The sequence below is a fragment of the Xenopus laevis genome, chromosome 5S (assembly GCF_017654675.1).
Source record: "Xenopus laevis strain J_2021 chromosome 5S, Xenopus_laevis_v10.1, whole genome shotgun sequence".
NCBI lineage: Eukaryota > Metazoa > Chordata > Amphibia > Anura > Pipidae > Xenopus > Xenopus laevis.
The window spans coordinates 72,835,044-72,855,831 of NC_054380.1; the positions used below are offsets into that span (position 1 = coordinate 72,835,044).

General features: G+C 37.9%; 1 protein-coding gene across 2 annotated transcripts in view; it reads left to right on the forward strand.

Moving 5' to 3' along the window:
* The window catches only part of bach2.S (BTB domain and CNC homolog 2 S homeolog), a 183,374-nt gene extending 173,110 nt beyond the window's left edge, over positions 1 to 10,264 (forward strand). For both annotated transcript variants that reach the window (XM_018265431.2, XM_018265432.2), the window contains 3 exons: positions 12 to 1,520; positions 6,630 to 6,836; positions 7,940 to 10,264. In XM_018265431.2, coding sequence (XP_018120920.1) covers positions 12 to 1,520; positions 6,630 to 6,836; positions 7,940 to 8,419 — 2,196 coding nt within the window. In that variant the 3' untranslated portion in view covers positions 8,420 to 10,264. The remainder of the gene's footprint in view (positions 1 to 11; positions 1,521 to 6,629; positions 6,837 to 7,939) is intronic.
* The last annotated feature ends 10,524 nt before the right edge of the window (positions 10,265 to 20,788 follow it).

The following is a 20,788-nucleotide window of genomic DNA, read 5'->3' on the forward strand; positions in this document are numbered from 1 at the left end:
TTATTTTGCAGGTCACAGCTAGAGGATTTGGTCCATTGTTGCAGTTTGCCTATACTGCTAAGCTGTTACTGAGCAAAGAAAACATCCAAGAGGTCATCCACTGTGCTGAATTTTTACGTATGCACAACCTGGAAGACTCCTGCTTCCGCTTTCTTCAGACGCAGCTACTAAACAATGAGGATGGATTGTTTCTGTGCAAGCAAGACACCTCACGCCAGCCTATGCATATTGATACGTTTGATTGTGAAGAGGAAACAATGGAATCTGAAACATCAAAAATATCCTGCCCTAAGGATCAGGAGTCGTTCAATTTCAGTGCAGGAGAAAGGGTGGTAGACAGAAATGATATTATTCTGCCTAATTGTGATATGCAAAAGGACAAAGAGAGTTTAGACAAGGATCCAATAATCCGCTATCCAAAATACAAGAAATACCAGCTTGCTTGTACTAAGAATGTTGACAATGCATCCCACAGTACCTCAGGTTTTACAAGCACATTTAGTGAACAGAATTCTGAAACTGGTCTTAAACCAGGATTCCCTATAAACCAGATCAAAAGTGAGCCTCATGATGATGACAATGAAGAAGAGAGTATAACTCTTTGCTTGTCCGGTGATGAAGCAGACATCGGAGACAAAGATGGAGATGTTGAGATGGTCAGGAAACAGCCCAGTCCTGTTTGTATTGATAACCCCAAAAATGTATCTTCACCTTCCTGTTTAAGAACTTTTTTTAGCAGAACAAAAGGGGCAGAGGTAATGGATTTTCCTGCTACTTCCCAACAGCATTTTGCCAGAAGTCCTGCATGCCCTGTAGAAAAGAGGGCAACTCAGGGTGACCATAAAACTGAATACAACTCTTTTATTGGGAATTTTGAACCTCATAAAGATTCCGCTAATTTCTTAATAGCATCCCCTCTCAGGGGGTCTGGTTCAGAGCTGACCTCTAAACATGAGGTGGAACTAGACAGGAGGAGTGTCATATTCTCTTCAAGTGCTTGTGACCAAATAAGCACTCCGGAGCAATCATACTCTGGTGTGAGCTGCTTAGACAAAGAAATTTCTGAGAATGTGCCAAAGGGTTTGTGGGCAGGAGGTAGCCAATCTCTCCCTAGCTCCCATGCCTTTTCCCACAGTGGACTGGTAGCAGACCCCTTGCCGGGAAGGCTGCGGCCTAACCCCAGTTGCCCTGTGCCAATTAAAGTTTGCCCCCGTTCCCCTCCATTGGAAACCAGAACCAGGACATCTAGTTCATGCTCATCATACTCATATGCAGAAGATGGCAGCGGTGGTTCACCTTGCAGCCTTCCTCTCTGTGAATTTTCATCATCTCCCTGTTCCCAGGGTCCAAGATTTCCAACCAATGACCATCAAGAAGTTTGTTCAATGGCAGACTCTCTCTATAACATTAGGCCCCAGATAAAATGTGAGCGGTCATATGGAACTAATTCAAGTGATGAGTCTGGATCTTTTTCAGAAGCAGACAGCGAATCATGTCCTGTTCAGGACAGCGGACAGGAGGTAAGCATTGAGAAATATGTACAAACAGTGCCATTGTGACCTACATAACCATTTTTGTCTGACCTTTCACACAGTGCCTTTGTCCTTTATTCCACTCTTGTTTGTAGATACAAAGGCTAATTTGTGTGTGTCTTGTTTTGCAACTGGCTCTAGACTAAAAGCTCTAGCTGTCATTGATATTACATTAACGTGTATTTCATGTATATTTCTAGAAGTTATGGAAATTGCAGAAAATAGTGAAACGCATAATTCGATATATGCCTTTAATTTATTGAATTGGTAGTCATTTTTCAGACTAACAACATAATGGGGAATTTACTTAGTGCAGTACATGTTTTCTTCACTTTTCTCCCTGTCCTGCACTTTAGTAAATTGACACAGGCCTCTACACTCAAACCTTGAAGAGCAATGCAGTCACAAAAATCCAAAAATTACATTATGTGATGCATATGTATAATTTTCATATACTAGAGACCCCTGTTGTAGCTGTACATGATAAAAGACAGGAATCTGGAATGAGAGAGGCGTTTTACATTGGAGTTTGGAGAACCAATGTTAAACGCAAGAGAGTCAGGAAGAGACTCAGCAAGACATGCTGAGTCAGAAATAAACAAAGATAAGATGAGGTTTCTTGTAATAGGATTACTGTTGCCAGAGATTCTTAAGATTTCTCCTTTTTTGTGCAGCTAGGTTTTTATTTCCAGGTACTATAGGGCTTTGACCCAAATAGTTACAGCAACAGGGAGAAAAGACAGAACAATGGTTTAAGAGGAAGCCATTTTGAAAACTTGTGGAATGAGAAGAGGGACCCCTTTCATGTAGTGGGTAAAACGGAGGCACAAACACAGTTTCATGATTTAATCTCTTTCCGTCCAAAAGTATTTCTCTGTAGAACAAAACTTTTTTTATTATGTCTGACATCCCAAGTAGGGATGCACCAAATCCACTATTTTGGATTCCGCCAAACCCTCGAATCCTTCGCGAAAGATCTGGCCGAATACCAAACTGAATCCTAATTTGCATATGCTAATTAGGGGTGGGAAGGGGAAAACCTTTTTTACTTTCTTGTTTTGTGACAAAAAGTCAAGCGATTATTAGGATTCGGTTCGGCTGGCAGAAGGATTTGGGTCGAATGCAAATCCTTCTGAAAAAGGCAGAATCCTGAACCGAATCCTAGATTGGGTGCATCCCTAATCCCAGTAACCCAGTGGAGTATCTCATTATACATTACTCATTGTACTTTAACTGGAGGGTGAATAAGACTGAATCATTTCCATCCCTCTTACAGGGACTATGCAGGTAGTATACAGGAACAAATAGATTCAAGGCTTGCAAGCAATTAGTTACAGAATGAGAAGGGAAAATAAATTATTAAAATATCTTACTGTGGATGTCACATAATAGTTACATTGGTTGAATATTTGTCTGCTATAGCATTCAAATATTTGTGAATTCAGCTTTGAAATAATTTACTGGCTGCCCCCAGACAGCCACAACCATAACTGTCTGTACCACCCACATATAAAAACATCTATACCAAAATATAAGTGAGCAATATTGATGTGCGGGTTGGGTTAAAAAAAACTTGTCCCTCACCTGACCCTAATCCGCTGCTCCTTGACCTGCACCCGACCATAATCCGCTGCTCCTTGACCTGCACCCGACCCTAATCCGCTGCTCCTCTACCTGCATCCAACCCTTACCCGGCGCATTCCCCTATTTATATACCCACACCCTGCTGTGATGTCATGAAAGGGGACAGGGCCTGTGCGAGTATATAAAAAGTCACGCAAAGGCAGAAATAGAGTGGAGGAAGGCCGCAAGTGGGGAGAAAGGAGGCTAAAGTTCAGCCCGAACGTGCCCTAGAACGTCATGCGGAAGTCGGCACAAACCCACCTGACCCGCGGGTCATGCAGGCTTCAGGCGGGCCCACACATCAATATTGAGCAAATAATGGATTGCAAATGTTTCTGTACTAATTATTTGGGTTGCAGTGAAGCATTTGGCCCACATTAATTGCAAAGTATTTTGTATTTGAGATGTCACCCATTTCAGTCCCATTGTATTATTCCATTTAAGTATTTTCGGCACATTTTAACTTCAACCACCAATAATTTTAGAATTTATAGTTTGGTTTATTACTCTTAATACTGTTTGATTGGCTGTTAGTTTCACATTAACTGGATTTACATGCATAATAGATTTAAAAAAAAAAAATCTTTAGGGCTTTACAGAAGTACACTGTAGGTCGTTGTCCTAAAATGATATCTTAGGAAAATCTCATGTAGTTATTTAAGCCTCCAGAATTGCTTAAAATTGAGATATGTTGGCATTTGAGGTATAGAAAGTATATTTTTGAATTAAATATGATTTTGAAAGAAACTGACATCTCTAGTACTACTAGAATTCCAAAGTGTTTTAACATTTTTTTCAAAAAATCCTTCTAATTCCAGACTTTTCAGAACAAATTACTTAAGGCTATATGTGCCAGTATATCCACCATTGAGGTAGCTAAAGGCATTACTGCTGGTAGTTTTATATTGGCCAATGCTGGCTTCTGACTCAACAAGCCCTGGCCAGAGTTGACACTGTATAGTACAGGTCTGGGCCAAGATGATGACCACCACAACTATATTTGAAAAGGGCATGGTAACATTGATCAGAAATGTGGCCCTCTCCTTACAGGTCTGCATGCATCCCAGGTGACACAGTTTTTGGTGCCAGGAGCCAAACGTATAGGTCTTAATTTGTCCAACACTTGCAGGATCAAATTTGAAGACCTTGCCAAACAAGTGGAACTTCCCATCTGAGGCCAACTTTAGCCAGTTGCTCTGGTGACAGGAAGATGGAAAACCTGTCTCACTTTTTAACGATGACTTCTCCATATGCAACAAAGATGCATAACCTAAATACACAGAGATACCAAATCGAGAATTTATTATTAGTAAAATAAATGTATAAAATGTTATTAACCTAAACGTTGATATATAGAAATATTTCTACACAATTAACCCATACTAACTCCCATTGAAGAAAAACATTATCATCATTTGGAGTGTTCCTTTAAGGAAATGACTAAACAGCTTTTGCCAAAAATGTGTGACCTTTGTAAATAAGAAATTATCCACATCATCATACATAAGGTCACCTGCCATGTTTATTGTTCAGCCAGTGTTTTTATTTGGGTGTCTGTTAGCTGATATGACATCCACGTGAGGAAAGGTGCAAAGTGTAGTGAGGACTAGCTGTGTGAATGGGGACTAAGGTCATTATTCCAGCTAATACAACTCTTTGCAAATCAGCAAATATAACCTTTATTACATTACAGCATGCATTTATTTTTTGTATTTTTGCTAAATGCTGCTATTTCCAGGGCACTCTGTAATATATCATCTAATGAAAAAATACTAACTATATATACTCTGACATTAAGGTTATCATTCAAATTCGGTGCAGCCAGAAGGGCTCTGAGCTTACTGCAAATGCCCCAGTTTTGTGACCCTTAGCGATCTTGCACTTAGCCCTTTGTAAATAGACCATGCAGTGTTTCATCTCATTGCAGAAAATAAAAATCAAAGAGAAGAGGAAAAAATACAATTTTGTCCCAATTATCTTATAACATTTATGAGTGCTTTGCAGATTTGGCTAGATACCAGAAGTTGTCATTTTGTGTGTGTGTGTTTTAGAATGAATCATAGGACTATTTGCAGGAACTCTCTCAGACACTTTGATAATTATCCAAGAAAGATACTCTAAAATACACTTTTGCTGGTATTCATTTAAATTATACAAACTGATCTCATGTGTATGTACTGCTTTCTAGTGGCAGTCCTGAATTACTACAGCCTAGGTCCATTTTACAGTTTAACAGTTATACTTCACTAGTTTTGTTTTATGGTATCCTTTATCAATAAGTACTTCCCCATTTTTAAATAGACAGGTCGGCATTTGGGAAATTATATGAAAACTGGCTCTCACCAACATCATGGAATTGATGCTAAAGGGAGAGAACATGCTGCATTATATGCAAGTTCTAGTGGTAAATTCTGCTGTTCAATAAATCACTGCCATATGTGGTATTAAGATACATAAAATGTATTAGGTTTTGCACGGATGCCCTTAGTAACTCTGAGAGCTACTCAGTTTAAGGGAGGTAACCAGTGGCACAGCTAGAAGTTATTGGCCCACGCAAAAAAGTTATTTTAAGGCCCCCTTAATCTGGGAACTTTTTGAAAAGCTTTTGTGAGAGTTATACCTCTTGGGCCCCAGTGGTCCTATGGTCTGATCCATCCTCTCTAGTTGGCACTTCTGGTAGTAACACATCTACTTACAGTAATAAGTTACTAGCAGCAAATTAGAAAAAAAGACAGCCTTATGGGAAGATAGACCTAGACTATAAAAGTGCAGATAGGATCCATGGAGAAAATTAAAGGTCGCTAAAGAGATAGAAATTATGCTAGGGAATTTGAGTGGTTTTCCAGGCAAAATAGCTGAGCTCCTTTCTCCCAGAAAAGGCAAATCTGCCTTTATTCCCTGACCTCACCCTCCAGGGCAGGCCCGGACTGTAGGTTCTGGCAAATGCCAGAGGGGCTGCTGTAAGATGCCTTAAACACTCACTATTTATTGGGCTGATGAGGGGCTGCTCAGGCCTCTGTGTACTTGGAATGCCAGGGCCTATTGTGAATCCCAGTCCAGACCTGCTCCAGGGGTCCTGCTTGTTTTTGTTTTGTCTAACACTACTTCTCCTCTTGACCTTTGTTCATTAAACCTGAAATTACTTCAACCTCCAAATGATCCTAAATATCTTGTCTTTAACCTTAAACCAACTTTCACTGGAACATACTGAACATATTTTTCATAACAGCAGTGTCCTAGGCTAGTGTAGTCTGCCTTGTGACACTTGATTAGAAATAGTGCCATGCTGGGTGTGTAGATTTGTCTTGCACCAAAAACAAAGCAATAAAGCAAGGAAATCCAATGATGAACAACCTGCACTCACCTCAGCTCAACAGTCATGCTGCTGTCTATACTGAAATAGAGGAGAGAAAAAATATTGTTCTAATGTTGTAAATATTGTTTCTTTATATTGTACTTTATTTTGCTCCATAGGTCAAACTGCCCTTCCCTGTTGATCAAATCACAGATCTTCCACGAAACGATTTCCAGATGATGGTAAAGATGCACAAGCTGTCCTCCGAGCAGCTGGAATTTATTCACGATGTTCGGCGCAGAAGCAAAAATAGAATTGCTGCCCAGCGTTGTCGCAAAAGGAAACTAGACTGCATTCAGAACTTAGAATGTGAAATACACAAACTAGTGAGTGGTGCATATCCTTTCCTTGTGATGAATGCATAGGTAAACTTATCTACGCTCCTGCTGAACAACATTCTACTTCTCATGTAGAAATTGAAGGAGAACTAACACTCCCAATGAGAACAGCCCCCTCTGCGACCCCCCATAGTGGCACCTCCCTGCTTCCTCCCATCATAGTGCTTTAGTGCAAAATATGTCTCTAATTATGAATATCACATACTTGTGCAGAGTAGAGCAGCAAAGCTCTTGGGTGCTTCTTCCGCATCTTCAGTTTTCCTTGGAAAGGGATTGCCGACACTGAACTATTTGTCACATGAGCAGTCCAATATTTGAGCCAACTGCATATGCGCCTGAGAGCTCTATATATGGCGAAATGGAAGGAAAAGTATCTGAAGAAAACCGAAGAAGTGAAAGATGGCACCCTTAAGCTCCTCTGCGCTCAAGTCTGCTTTTGCTTTCAATAAGGATTAAGTACACATTACTGTTTTATTTTTATAGAGAAAAGGCCTTTTCATAATTCAGAACTTTCTGCATAATGGATTTCCGGATAACAGATTCCATAGCAGTACTATAGTCTCTAAGCCATAGAGAAAGCTATTCTGAGGCAACAACTATCTAAGCATCCACTATTATGTGGAGTGCCACATTATTCTACAACAATTGAAGTGCAGCAGTTAAATTATGACAGATTTCAGGTCGGCATAGTTGACTTTAGACATTGCGTGCAGCTCTTTCAGTTATAGCACAATCAGCCGAGAGTGGGTAGGAACATCGAGCAGATGAACTACTGAGATCACTCACTTGTTTATCAAGTCTGTCCATGGCCAGAAATATTTAATGTGCATTTCGCATTACTCTAGGATGAGCTGATGTAAATGGAAGAATGCCCTCTGTGTTTAGGAGTGAGTTACTTAGCCTGTATTCACGTGTATTATTTCTCCGTTAGAGGAGTACTTTGACTTTCCTGTGTTGTTTATATGCCACAATAACTGCAAGTGCATACTGTTCATCTGATCACACGTTATCACCAGGTAAAGGACAAACTAGACATTTGTCAAAATAAATGATATTATTAATATTGTTATTGTCTGCTATCATTCCTTCAGGTATGTGAAAAGGAGAAGTTGCTAACAGAAAGGAACCAACTGAAGGCATGCATGGGAGAATTACTGGACAATTTCTCTTGTCTTTCCCAGGAAGTTTGTAGGGATATCCAGAGCCCTGAGCAGATACAAGCCCTGCATAGATATTGCCCTGTGCTACAGCCTATGGATCTACCCACAGCTGCCACCTTCAACCCCTTACCAGCACGAGGAGAACAAAACCTTGTAACAGCTCATGATGTAGGTGATAACATGCCATGCTGCAATGAGCAAGGCTCCGTACAGCTTGGAGCTCATTCACTTCCTAATAACATCCCAGAAAATTGTATAGCAAGATGTGTTCCTGAGGGATCTGATCCTGGAACCTACACAGAGAGGGGGGAGTGCATGGAACAGATCAGCCAAACAGTGACCGTGGACTTCTGTCAGGAAATGACCGACAAATGCACAACAGATGAACAACCAACAAAAGATTTCACCTAGTGACATTAATGCTGTGCGCATTGTTTGGTCTACAAAAAGTCTTGTGTCAGCCATTGGCTACCACTGCCTCCTGGAAATATTATTGGTGCACACTACAGCAGTCTTAGCAGCAATACTGTTTTATAAAGTATTTCCATCCTCTCTGGATGCAGGAGATCTCTTCACGATGGTGCTATATACACCTTGCGCATGCAGGGAACTGAACAGTGGTGTCACTGTCCTCCTTATGTTTTTATTTTATTTCTTAAAATAAGTTAACGTCACAAATTAACAGGGATGGACCTAACACCTTGGAGGACCCAACAGCAGCTTCTATTCTCAGTGACTGTGTGTCACAAGACCCTATCTCAGGAATTTTCCTCTGAATGTTAATTTTGTTTTCATCGAAGACCGTTAAAATGAAAATCAAGGTTTTATAGGTAAACTGTAAATAGATTATATATCCATATGCAAAAAGTAGACTTGCCCCCATGATTTTCACATCCTAAAACTGGAACGCTCGTGTCTGTATTGTAGTAGCAAGTTATAACATTCCTTTTTTCGCCACTGATGCAACTACACTTTATAAGTATTTTCAATGCCGTTCCTCTGCATCTTTCTTTTTTGTATCTAGATATGAAACACAGCATCAGATGCACATGGTTTCTTTAACTAACATCAGACAGGGCATGACCTTCCCAACACGCACCATTTCAGTACTGCAAGTTATTAGCGGGTACTTTTTTTCTTGCTGATACTGTACGTTTTTTGCCATTCTTGCCACTTGCACTGAGTTTTGCTGTAATTTAAACAAGGCTTTTTGTGTATTACCTTGTATGTAAAATAAGGAAGAAAAAAAAAAAAGAAATACTCAGGAGAATATAGCCTAGGAACATTTCTTGCCAAATATGCATTCAATATGTAGTGTTACATTGGTTTAGCTTTTATTTTGATCCATTCCCCTTAAACGGAATGCCTGTTCCTAAAAACTGAGCAGTATTTAATGTAATTTATATGGTGGGTGGGGATAAGTTTGAATTCAATGGCATAGACCAGCTTGCTTTCGTGGCCTGGAAATACTTGTTCTGAGATAGCTAATATGAATCTAAGGGTTATTATATGGACTTTATGTGCATATGAAGCCCTGAAAACCAGTGGAAATCAGTTACCTCATATTAACAATGCCAAAAGCCTATCTTTTTTTCACATTATTTCTTGGGATCTTGCTAGGCAACTGCCATATTTTATATATATTGTATTTGGCCAAAAGTTTGTGGACATCCCTTCCAATTATTTTAATTTGTCATTTAAGTCACAACAATCATTGATGGCAGGTATTTATACATCCTACAAAAACATTCTTGACAGTTCCGTGTTTCCTGCTTTTGTGGCATCTGTTTGAAGAAGACCCTTATGCACAAAGTGAGGTACGTACAGATTTGATTTGCAGAAATGGGAGTGTAAGTACTTGACTGACCTGCACAGAGCACTGCCCTCAACCCGACTTAACACCTTTAAGATGAACTGTGACACAGAAATGAGCCAGATTTGACCCCAATATCAGTGCCCACCCTTTTCCATATGAATGGAAGCCTTCCCTATAGAGTAGAGGGTAAAGGCTGTTTATAGCAGCAATGATAGGACCAATACCATATAAATACTATTGCTCTTGGGACAAGATGTTTGACAGGCAGGTATCCACTTATTTGTGGCTATAGAGTGTGTATATATGTGTGTGTGTATTTGTATGCATGTGTGTGTGATCTGTTCTCCCCCAGTGGCACGCATTTGTTTTGCAGCTGATTTCTCCAAACATTCTCTTGAATCAACGTGTGAATTTGCTGTCAGTGTCCCTCAGCAGCACAAGCAAGGAAAGTGGTCTCAATTGTCTAGTCGATAAGCTATATTTGTCCCAAAACAATGCATTGTTGGAAATACAAGGACACTTCTTTGTGCTGTTATTTGTTACAAAGAGAATGAGTAACAGAGTGTTGTTTTAAATGTCATTGTGTAATTGTGAAGCTACCACGTGTTGCAAGCAAGCGTGTCATGACCAAGCAGTACCAACGAGACCTGTTAACTGATGCCTTTGCATTGCAGCTTTGTAGAAACCTCTCAGTTTATTAAGCTTGTTCTCCATACCTGTTGCTTTTGTCCAGATTTTATTTAACAGCCCTTGAAATTTTCAGTTAAATTATCTGGAGGATAAACTTTGGACCCATAAGACATGAACTCCCTGCATGACTATTCTTTTTGAGTAGGTTGCCATTGAATTGTTCAATTTTCTGCATTGAGAGCACCTCAAAAAAAAAAGAAACCCTTGGCAATCATTCATCTTGGCATCTTCACTTGAAATGCGCTTGTGGTAATGGATGTTTGTTTTAAAAAGGCTTTATAAAGGCTTCATAAAATGATAGTAAACTGTATTTAAAGAATTTTGCAGTATTGATAAGCCCAGTTTTACAATGCCCACAATATAATTTTGCTTTCATTGTCCAACATGTGATGCCTCTAGTCAGGCCCGGACCGGCAATCTGTAGGTTCTGGCAAATGCCAGAGGGGCTGCTATAAGGTACTATTGAAGGTCAGTATTTAGTGGGCTGGTGGAGGCTGTTTGTGCCTCTGTGTGGGCTGATTGGGCCTCTGTGTACCTGAAATGCCAGGGCCTATTCTAATTCTCAGTCCGGACCTGCCTCTAGTGATGACTAGAATTCACCAGTGTGTTAGAGATTCCATTAAGCTGTTGGTTTGTGCAACCTTATATTGTTCAGTTAATATTTACGATATTATTGTCCCAATCCGTAAAGAACAACTGACCTTTCGAACTGTAATATGTTAACTTCTGTTTTTGGATGTCTCATATCTCGCAGCCTACTTGTTAGTGTTTTCTAGAATACATAAAAGGAGGCCTTGCTAACTGTAAAAATCACTAGTTTGTACAAAGAGTTTTTACAATATTAACAACCTAATTGTTTTTGTTAGTGTAAAACACTACTATTAAGCCACTCTCCCAGAGAATGCCCACAATGCTAGCTTCTTTTTAATCCTTAAATCGTGGTTAGTTTCCCTTGATGCTAGATGTTCCTTTTAAGCTATCCAATCTACAGCTTTCCTGGAGTTATTGGCCTGCAGCCCTCATCATCCTCAGTCGGGAGTCCATCTAAGGAATAATGATACCACTTTTTAAACAGTGTGTTTTATTAACTGTAGGTCTGGGGCATGGCAGAATATACATATGGCAATTTTATTACATGGGTAGACCTTTGTTTTTACTGGAAAAGTCTTGTTATAGGTTATAAGCCTATATGTAGCTTTACTAAAATAAAAGTATATTAATGAGACATCCTGCAAGAAAGATTAATAAAAAGAGAATATAATCCATCCTAGTTCTCTAAAGATGTTGAATTCGCCATCCTGTTTCTTTGTTCTGTGATAGAAAAACTTTGTTTGAAGTTCCAGTTGCAGGTACAAAGGCCATGGCGACCAAATTTAAGGTGAACATAGACACCCCAATATTTTGAAAGATCTTTTGTATGTTAATCGGTACATGTGTGGTGGGAGACAAGGAGACCGATACCTGTAAAAAGCCTTGAATATCGGTCGTCTTGTCATTCGGGCAGGACTGAAAATTATGATCGGACACCTTTGAAGGTTCCCAAACATAGTAACATTAATGCTGAATCGTCTAAAGAATTCTCTTTCTTTTTACCTGCATATCTGACGATTCAGCTTTTAATGATAGTAGAGTGGACATATGATCTTTCATACGACCAATGGTCGCAGGAAGGATCGTTATTGTAGCATGTATGCCCACCTTTACACAGATCAGGTGGGATTTTTAAGAAGGCCAATTTCTGAAAATATGAGATCAAGGGGAGAAACTTAAATTTAGTATCTAAATTGATTTGTTGCTCATGATAAAAAATAAAAAAAATTCATATTTTTATGTGAATTCCACCTTCTGTGACAAGTATTTTGTTCCCATTTTTGCCCCTTGCACCAAATGTTGTTATATATGTATCACACACTTGCAGATTATGACATTCATTTATATGGGGGGAGGGGTGTTTGTTTTGCATGCACATTTTAAAGGCTTTTTTTGCAAAAATGTGCATTTTTACACAATACCTTAAGCAAAATTATTGAAGCTTTGCCAACATTCTATTACAATATTGATTTGAGAAGTTAACATATAGTTTTCACTTGGGGAAGAATTCTACTAACAATTTTTCCCCTTGGAAATTTTTGTTGCCACGATTTTAGTTTTTTTCAGTTATATACTATCTATATTTAGGATAGGAGATTTACTAAAAAAATGTTTCTTTAAAGCTATATTTTTCAAGAGCTATGGGGGCATATCTACAAATGTGTGAAATTGGAGCTACTTATTTCTATGGGATTTTTGGGACATATTTATCAAAGGGTGAAAGTGAGAGTTCGCCCTTTGATAAATAAAATCCCTTAGAAATTTATAGAGAGGTGTAATATAACCCTGGTAGACTATGGCGAGCTCTAGTTTTATACATTTTGTATGTATTTTGGCTTTTGAAGCTTCAACAGAACACTAAGTGGGATACGTAAAGTCAATGCATTTGTAAAATATTAGACCTTAGATTAGGTGCACCATAATTGATGTAATAAATCCCTTTGTGACACTTATACTAGAAATAAGAGAAGACTCATAATTATAGTCTCAGATTTCCCATTTGTAAAGTGGGAAATAACTGCCACTCTCAAAAGCTGGTAAGATGAAATGGCAGTTTTCAAATAATACAAACCTCCACTTACACATGCCCTGAAAACAAACCCTGTTTATTATTATGAGCAAATACTGAGAAATACAAGAGGACCCTTCTCGTTAGGGCTTATGGTGTAAAAGTATTTGGCTGGTCTGTGCATACATGCAAAACCATTATTAAATAAGCGTCTTCTGAGTTGAGAAAGACATGGCCTTCTGTGGCTGACTGAGGATGATGAAAGCTGTAGTTGTAGTTCAGCTAGAGGGCTGCAGGTTTGACATTGCTGCAGTTTCTATCTGTATTGTTTACTAACCTCATCTTTAGTTATAGGGCTGGCTTGAGGATGGGTGTTTTTATTGTTGGTAAGCTGTTTCATAACTGACATAATCATAGACAAAGCCATTCATGAAGAGGTTGCATCTCTGTTCTAATAATTGTAATAGTTGCCAAAATCCGTGGAAGTTGCTGGTTCACATCAGCAGTGTGTGATGGAGCTAGCAATTGCCTTGGATGTTTCTTCCCCGCCTCCCCTGTTATGGTTCCTGCAGGAATCTGTTTTTTGTGGGCATTATATGTTTTTGTAATTGCTTGTATTTTGTTTATTAGAGTTTTGTTTATTGGAGTACTGATAAAAGACGTGTTGTATTTAATACGGAGGACAAATGACTGCTATGAGCATGTTCACGCAAAAAGTTCCCTTAGCAGTATATGCTTGACTGTCTAACAGAACTGTAGACTGTTTCCTAACCCTCGAAGAAACATTATTTAATTTTTTACATGCATATCATGGTTTATCCTATGAATATATACTGTACATTCAGTGTTTGTGAGTATGATGATTGCATTACCTTAAAGACTATTGGTTTTTAACCATGCCCTAAAGTATAGATATATCAGAACTATGACTTCAAGTCAAACAGATGTTTTTTTTGTACAGACCTAATAGGGATATCTGTCATATGTTATACAGCTTTTATGTTTTAAATCCCTTTGGATATAGATGTATGAATGAGATGGATCCCAGTGGCATGCTATGGGTGAGCATTTCTCTTTGGGGGTGGGAGAAAATAATCTTGACATAGACCAAGTAAAATGGTGTCTAAACCAGTTAAATTTATTTACATATATATATATGACTGATACCTTGTAGGTTTCCAGAAATGTTGTTAGTATTATGACCTTAAAGTGTTAATTTGTTATCCTTGGTTTTGAATCTTAAATCAGAATGTTCCCAGTGATGCTGATATCAGCCTTGGGACAATAGAAATACAGCGGCTGGTAATACCAAGAAATGTCAGAAAGGCAGACCATTACAAAAATATTAGGGAAAATAATACAAATAGAGGCACTTAAATTCAAATACATAAATACAATTTAAGAAATAAAGCACTCTTCTGGGATTAGTGGGAAAAGTATTTAAATTATTATAGGCGTTTTTTTTTTTAATAAGCACTTATATGAGGAATTTTAATTTCAATAGATATAAAATCGCTCCCTTCAAGTAGTAGTTGAATTAGTTGATTGTATACCAAGGGCAGATTTATCAACATTTAATTTTGAGTTTTTACCATAATTAGCGGTAAAAAAATACTTTTTAATTTGCGTTCCAGAAACTGAAATATTTGAGATTTAAAAAAAAAAAAAAAACTACAAAGCTCAAACATTACAAAATTAGCAGCTAAAACCTGTCAAGTTGTGAAGAAGTGGGAGTTGTATCTTGTATCCAAAATAAAGCTAAGGTTTTGAGAATTATTCAAAATTTGAGAATGAAGGGTAGAGTGTAATTATACTGATGTTTTTAAGTAATTAATTTGAGTTTATATATATATATATATATATATATATATATATATATATATATATATATATATATATATATATATTTATATATAAATAAAAATTGCCAAACATTCAAGCTGTTTCATGAGAACAAAAAAAACTATAGAGTTTTTGTGAAATTTAGTGGCAGACCTCGTGAGGAATGAAGTATTGTATCGCTACCACTGATTCAAAGGAAATAAAATTCAAATGGAATAATTGAAAACATTACACCCTGGTGTAGCCAATAAACTTAAAGTGAGTCATGTTCAATATTAACACCAGCTTGATTCCACTCAAGATAACTGTGGGAATATAGAAAACAAGTTATTTCCGGAAGAACATAATCTTTCAATAACAATTAGGAGGAAAACAGAAGAACCTTGCCCTTAATAATATAGTCGAAACAAGTTACTTTAATTCAAAATATGTGAAAATGTAAAATTGTTTAATGCTTTCATGTAATAGATTAAACAAGGGATTTCAATCTTTTGCAAATGTGTTGAAACACATATAGTCATCAATAAATTAATGCTGAAGAAATTCACTTATTCGCCTTATAAAAAGATACAAGTACAAGTTGCTCGGCTCTTCTTTAAATACATCTCATATGGCAGCATCAGCCACCAAAAGGAAGGGAGGGTTTGGTAAAATTATTTCACCAAAATGGGACCCTCCCTGAAGTTTGACCCACCTCAACCCGCACGTGGTGATAATTGTTTGGCTCAGACCCACTCAATCCACGGGTAAACCTGCAGGTTTCTCTACAACCCATCCGTCACTAATACACAGCATCATGGCATTCTATCTTGATGATTTAAATAAAGAAAACGAAGATTGAATGATAAATATTTGTGATATTGAAAACCCAAGCAATCAAACTGGGCTAATTTTGCCAGATCTATTTGTAAGTCATCCTCACAATTACACCATTTTCTTTGTGACTTATTGAGTTCCAACATTAACCTGTAAATGAACTGTAAATATTTAGGTTGTTGTTTTGTTATACAAATATGTGCAGTAAAGTTTTAGTTTATGTATTTATAAAAAAGAAAGAAAGAGAAAAGGTAATATTTAATGACTGGCATTCAGTTGGATGCTGTACTACCACATATATATATATATATATATATATATATATATATATATATATATATATATATATATATATATATATATATATATATATATATATATAAAACGACCTTCTGTGAACATTGCAGTATACATGTGTTATAAATAAATAGAGGCTTTATAAAGGAGCAATATGTGACAATGAAATTATTTTTCTCCATTTAAAGTGAAAGTTACTTTCATTGATTGAGCTGAGTAAGGTGCGGAACACTACCTACTGAAGTGCAAAACTGCTGCAGGTTCTTACAGCACTCAGACTGGTAAATAAGATTCACAGCTGGGAAATAAATAAAATACTTAATTCTCCAACAGTCACTAGCAGCAGTGGCGAAACTACCGGGGGAGCAGGGGGTGCGAGCAGGCCAGGGCCTGCACCCCCTCAGGGCCCCCCGGCAGTCCGTGCGCCACAACAAATGCGGCCGTACGGAGGGGGACGGGGCCCGGCTGCGCGTCACGCACCAGAACCCCCCCCCCTCTAGGATCGCTTCTGACTAGCAGTTTATGAACAGTAGTGTCATATTTGTATTCCAGCTCAACCAGGTATGTAGAAGGCAATGGTCATTCTAGACTTGGCTCAGGCAACCTCTCCAGCTGCATCAGCAACTCCATCATCCTCTGCAAACTGTTGCCCACTGATGGAATTAAGCAGCAGAATCAGACTAGTCGTTTTTATTGCAGCATGCTGGTTGTTATCCAACCAAAACAGACAGCGCACTAATGTTTACAGTCCTTTCAAAATACTGTATGTCCCATAAAACTCAGCTTATGTCCTCATTATCTGTTGCTTTGCTGCTCTCCTGTTATATATACAGTATATTTTATTGTGAAACCAGATTTTCCCCCAAAACAATAGTTTTTATATTTTGAAAATCTGAGGTGTGTCAGTCAAAGGCAAAAAAAATAAAATCCCATTTTTACTTTCTTTAATGAAAACGAAACCTATCTCCAATATACTTTAATTAAAAAATGTGTACCGTTCTTATAAGAAACCTGACTGTATGCAGTGAAATTCTCCCTTCATTTACTGCTGTGGATAGGAATTGTCAGATGGTCCCTAACTGCTGAGCAGGGAAACAATCATACTTCTGAACAGCAGGGGCCATCAGACAGCCATGCAGAACTCAAGCAGCTTTGTTTGTTTTCCTGTTTTGATAATTTATGACGATCCCTAAGCAGCCCCGACCACACTGAGCATGTGCACAGTCTTAGTCTTGTAAAGATGTATAACAAAGTTACAAGATGGTGACCCCCTGTAGCCAACTTTGAAAGCATAAATCATTTGCTTGATTAGGCTTGTGGTGCTGTAAGTTCATGGTTATGTTTAGTGTACAAAATACAGCATTTCTAGCCGTATTCTCTTTACTTGCCCTTTAATGAGCATGTCAGCTTATAACGTCCTAATGAAAAGTAGAAAAGCTTTCACTACAGTACAAAGCAAGTCACCACAAGAGCTTGGAATGTTGTATCGGTATAGGCTAAGTGTAATATTGCTTGTTGTGGCAGCATATTGCATTTACCATGTACACAGACAGAGAAACAACTGCTGACTTATTCTCTGGTATTCTGCTCAGTAATTGTGCTTTCAGCCCCTGAGTGTTATAAGCCCACTGCTTTGCTATATGCCGGTGACTTGAGGTGTAATGTCAGGTATGTAAACCTTCAACATTTTAACTATGTGGGAAAATTGAAACTAAATGATATGTACATACTCAAGTGAAAAAAATGATGTATGTGTTGAGAGGGCGTCTACTCAGTGTCTACGTTGCCTCTCTTCCAACACATTGCCTTCAGCACAGTTTTTTAGTGCTAGACCCAGATTCTTCCTTTTTATTTTGAAAACGTTTGCTGTGAACACCAAGGGACATGGTCAGTGTGGGAAGTTGTTTTGACACCTACAGCTCTGGTGTTGTCGGACTCATCAGCAGGAACCAAGTGCTGGTCCTTATGTTGCTCTTTCTTCTTTTTCACTCTTGTCAAATTGAAACCTGTTAGTCTGGATAAGATTCACCCTGACTGAAGACACACATCTTCCCTGCCTCTTGGGTTGCCTATTTCATCATGTTGTTGGGTACAAGTGCACCTCTCATGTTTGCCTTACAGACTACAAAATCCATTCTCAAACAGGGTTTTATCAGTGTATGCAAGCGGAGGCTCTACCTCCATTTTCCTCCTCACCAGGTCAAACTGAATGGGCTGTTCTCACACACACATCTACCTGTACAATCCTCTGTACCTCTCATAACTGGTCAATGACTGTAACAGGTTACATCAGGTGTTTTTTCTACATACTTTTTACACAGATTCTATGCGATGTAACTTAATCCAATGCAGCATTTTATTGTTCTACTTCTTAAGCTTGTCTATTGTTTTTTAGGTAACGGTGGTTTTTCTTGTGGTTTTTTTTCTTGTAAAAAACAAAGCTGTTTACGCTTATATGTTACTAAGAGTTTTTACCTTTTTTGGAAAGAAAAAAAAGCAATGCTATGAACTAATGAATTAAAATGTGTAAATACAGTATTGTGCAAATTTCCATTCATTTGAACTGGTAGTGTTAACGAAATTTTGTCTAGACACCATCTCTGTTGATGAAATAAAGACATATCATTATGTATTGCAGCCTGGGTTTTAGTTTGTTTTGTTTTACATGAATTGTGTGTGTTACCCAATTGCTTTACGTCTGTCTGTTGTTTTAATGGAGTCACACAGCCATAAATAGCTGCTTCTAGGTATGGAGCAGTAATACATAGTTGCCAACTGTCTATGGATCTCATTAGGGGGCACATTTATTAAAAATCACACCGATTTAAATAAAAGAAAGTGCAGAAGTGTGACTAATTTTCATTGCATCACTTTTGCAAATATGTAAGAAAATTATAAATGGGTTAAAAGTATTATTTGCAAATCACTGTTTGGATTGCTTTTGTTAAAGGTATTTGATAATTGTTATATTGTATCTGAATTTTTGTGGGGGGAGAAAAGTGATTATTTATGTGCCAAAATATACCATCTCAGTAGATCTGAGCTGATAAGTCATTTCATTTTTTTAAACACAAAATAGCAAGCGAAAAAAAAACAAATCAGCACACGCATGGATGTAATGACACACATTTGCAATTACCTCTAATATACTTTTAAAATATACAGTCACAACTTTTTTGTTTTAACAAGTTTTATTGTGTTGACATAAACCAGCAAGATTTTAACAGAAGTCCAATAGCGGACTATGAAGCAACATTTTAGGGTGTCTAATGGCGTGACAAAAACAACAAGCTACTGATAATTGATGGCGACACCACCAAAACTGTTCTAAGAGCTAAAGTAAGATAACGAAATAAACCAAACATAACTATGCTCCGCAAATATTAATTGATAATCAAGAAAAAAAAACTGTCTTACAGTAATAAACGGATACACCGGGCATATGGAATTAACCATTGCAGAACAAGTCATAACTGCAGCAGTCCAAGTGAGCGAGATTTGTAACTAGAGTCGATTAGGTCCCAATATTCTGACCAAGTGTTAACAAAAACTTTCTTAAAGGAGAAGGAAAGGTTAAAACTAAGTAAGCCTTATCAGAAAGGTCCATCTAAATATACCAGTAAATCCCCAAAGTAATGTTGCTCTGAGTACCCTGTCAAAAGAAACACTGCATTTCTTTCCTTCTATTGTGTACACATGGGCTTCTGTATCAGACTTCCTGCCTTCAGCTTAAACCTCATTGCCCTGGGCAAGAGCATGCTCAGTTTGCTCCTCTCCTCTCCCCCCACCCCTCCCTTCTCTACTGTAATCTGAGCCCAGAGCAGGGAGAGACTCAGGCAGGAAGTGATGTCACACCACATTCATACTGCAGCTCCTATTCTAAACAAACAGAGAGTTTCTAGAGATTTTTACTCAGGTATGGTAAAACATTCTACAGAATAAATATAGCATTCTAGTTTGCACTATTGCAGCTAATCTATTGGCAATAAAATACCTCCGTAGCTTTCCTTCTCCTTTAAGATGGGGTTCAGCAGTCTTATCCTTATAACTTGATAACCTGATAACCAGTTTAAGAACAGCAGTAAACATCGTAATAACCCTGAGAGGTAAGTTACTATGAGGTTTTGGGAGTTTCTTCGATTCCGGTCCTGGGATATGTAGGTGGAGTAATGCCATGTCAGGACTTAATTTGATATGGTATTTAAGTTTTAGATTCAGGAAATTTTCCAGGGCTAGCCAGACTTTGTGTTCTTCTGGGCAACTCCACAAGTAGTGAAATAAGTTAACATTTAGTTGGGCATATTTGGGACAAAAGGACTAGGATCTTGAACCTGTCATATTTTTGTACATGTTCCCATAGCCCAAATGGACCAGTTTATAATACAAGATGTAAAGTTCTTGTAAAGATGTAAAGTTCTTGTTCTTGTAAGTTCTTGGTTAGGTGATGATTTCTGTTTGCAAATAATTGGACCATGTATCTGCCAATTTTTTGATGTGATGGTTTTTTTTACAAGCCATACTTTTTGAGAAATGAGATCTATATTCAGTAGATTATGACTCTTGATGGATTTATTTATTGAGTCAGCTAGCCAGTGTTTCTTTATTTGGGACTCCCAGCAAACCACTCTTAATAAACATGTATATGAAATGGTCACATGACTTTAGGCAGTTCTGACTCTTAAATTCAAACCAGTTGACTAAATCACTATTAGCAGGCTCC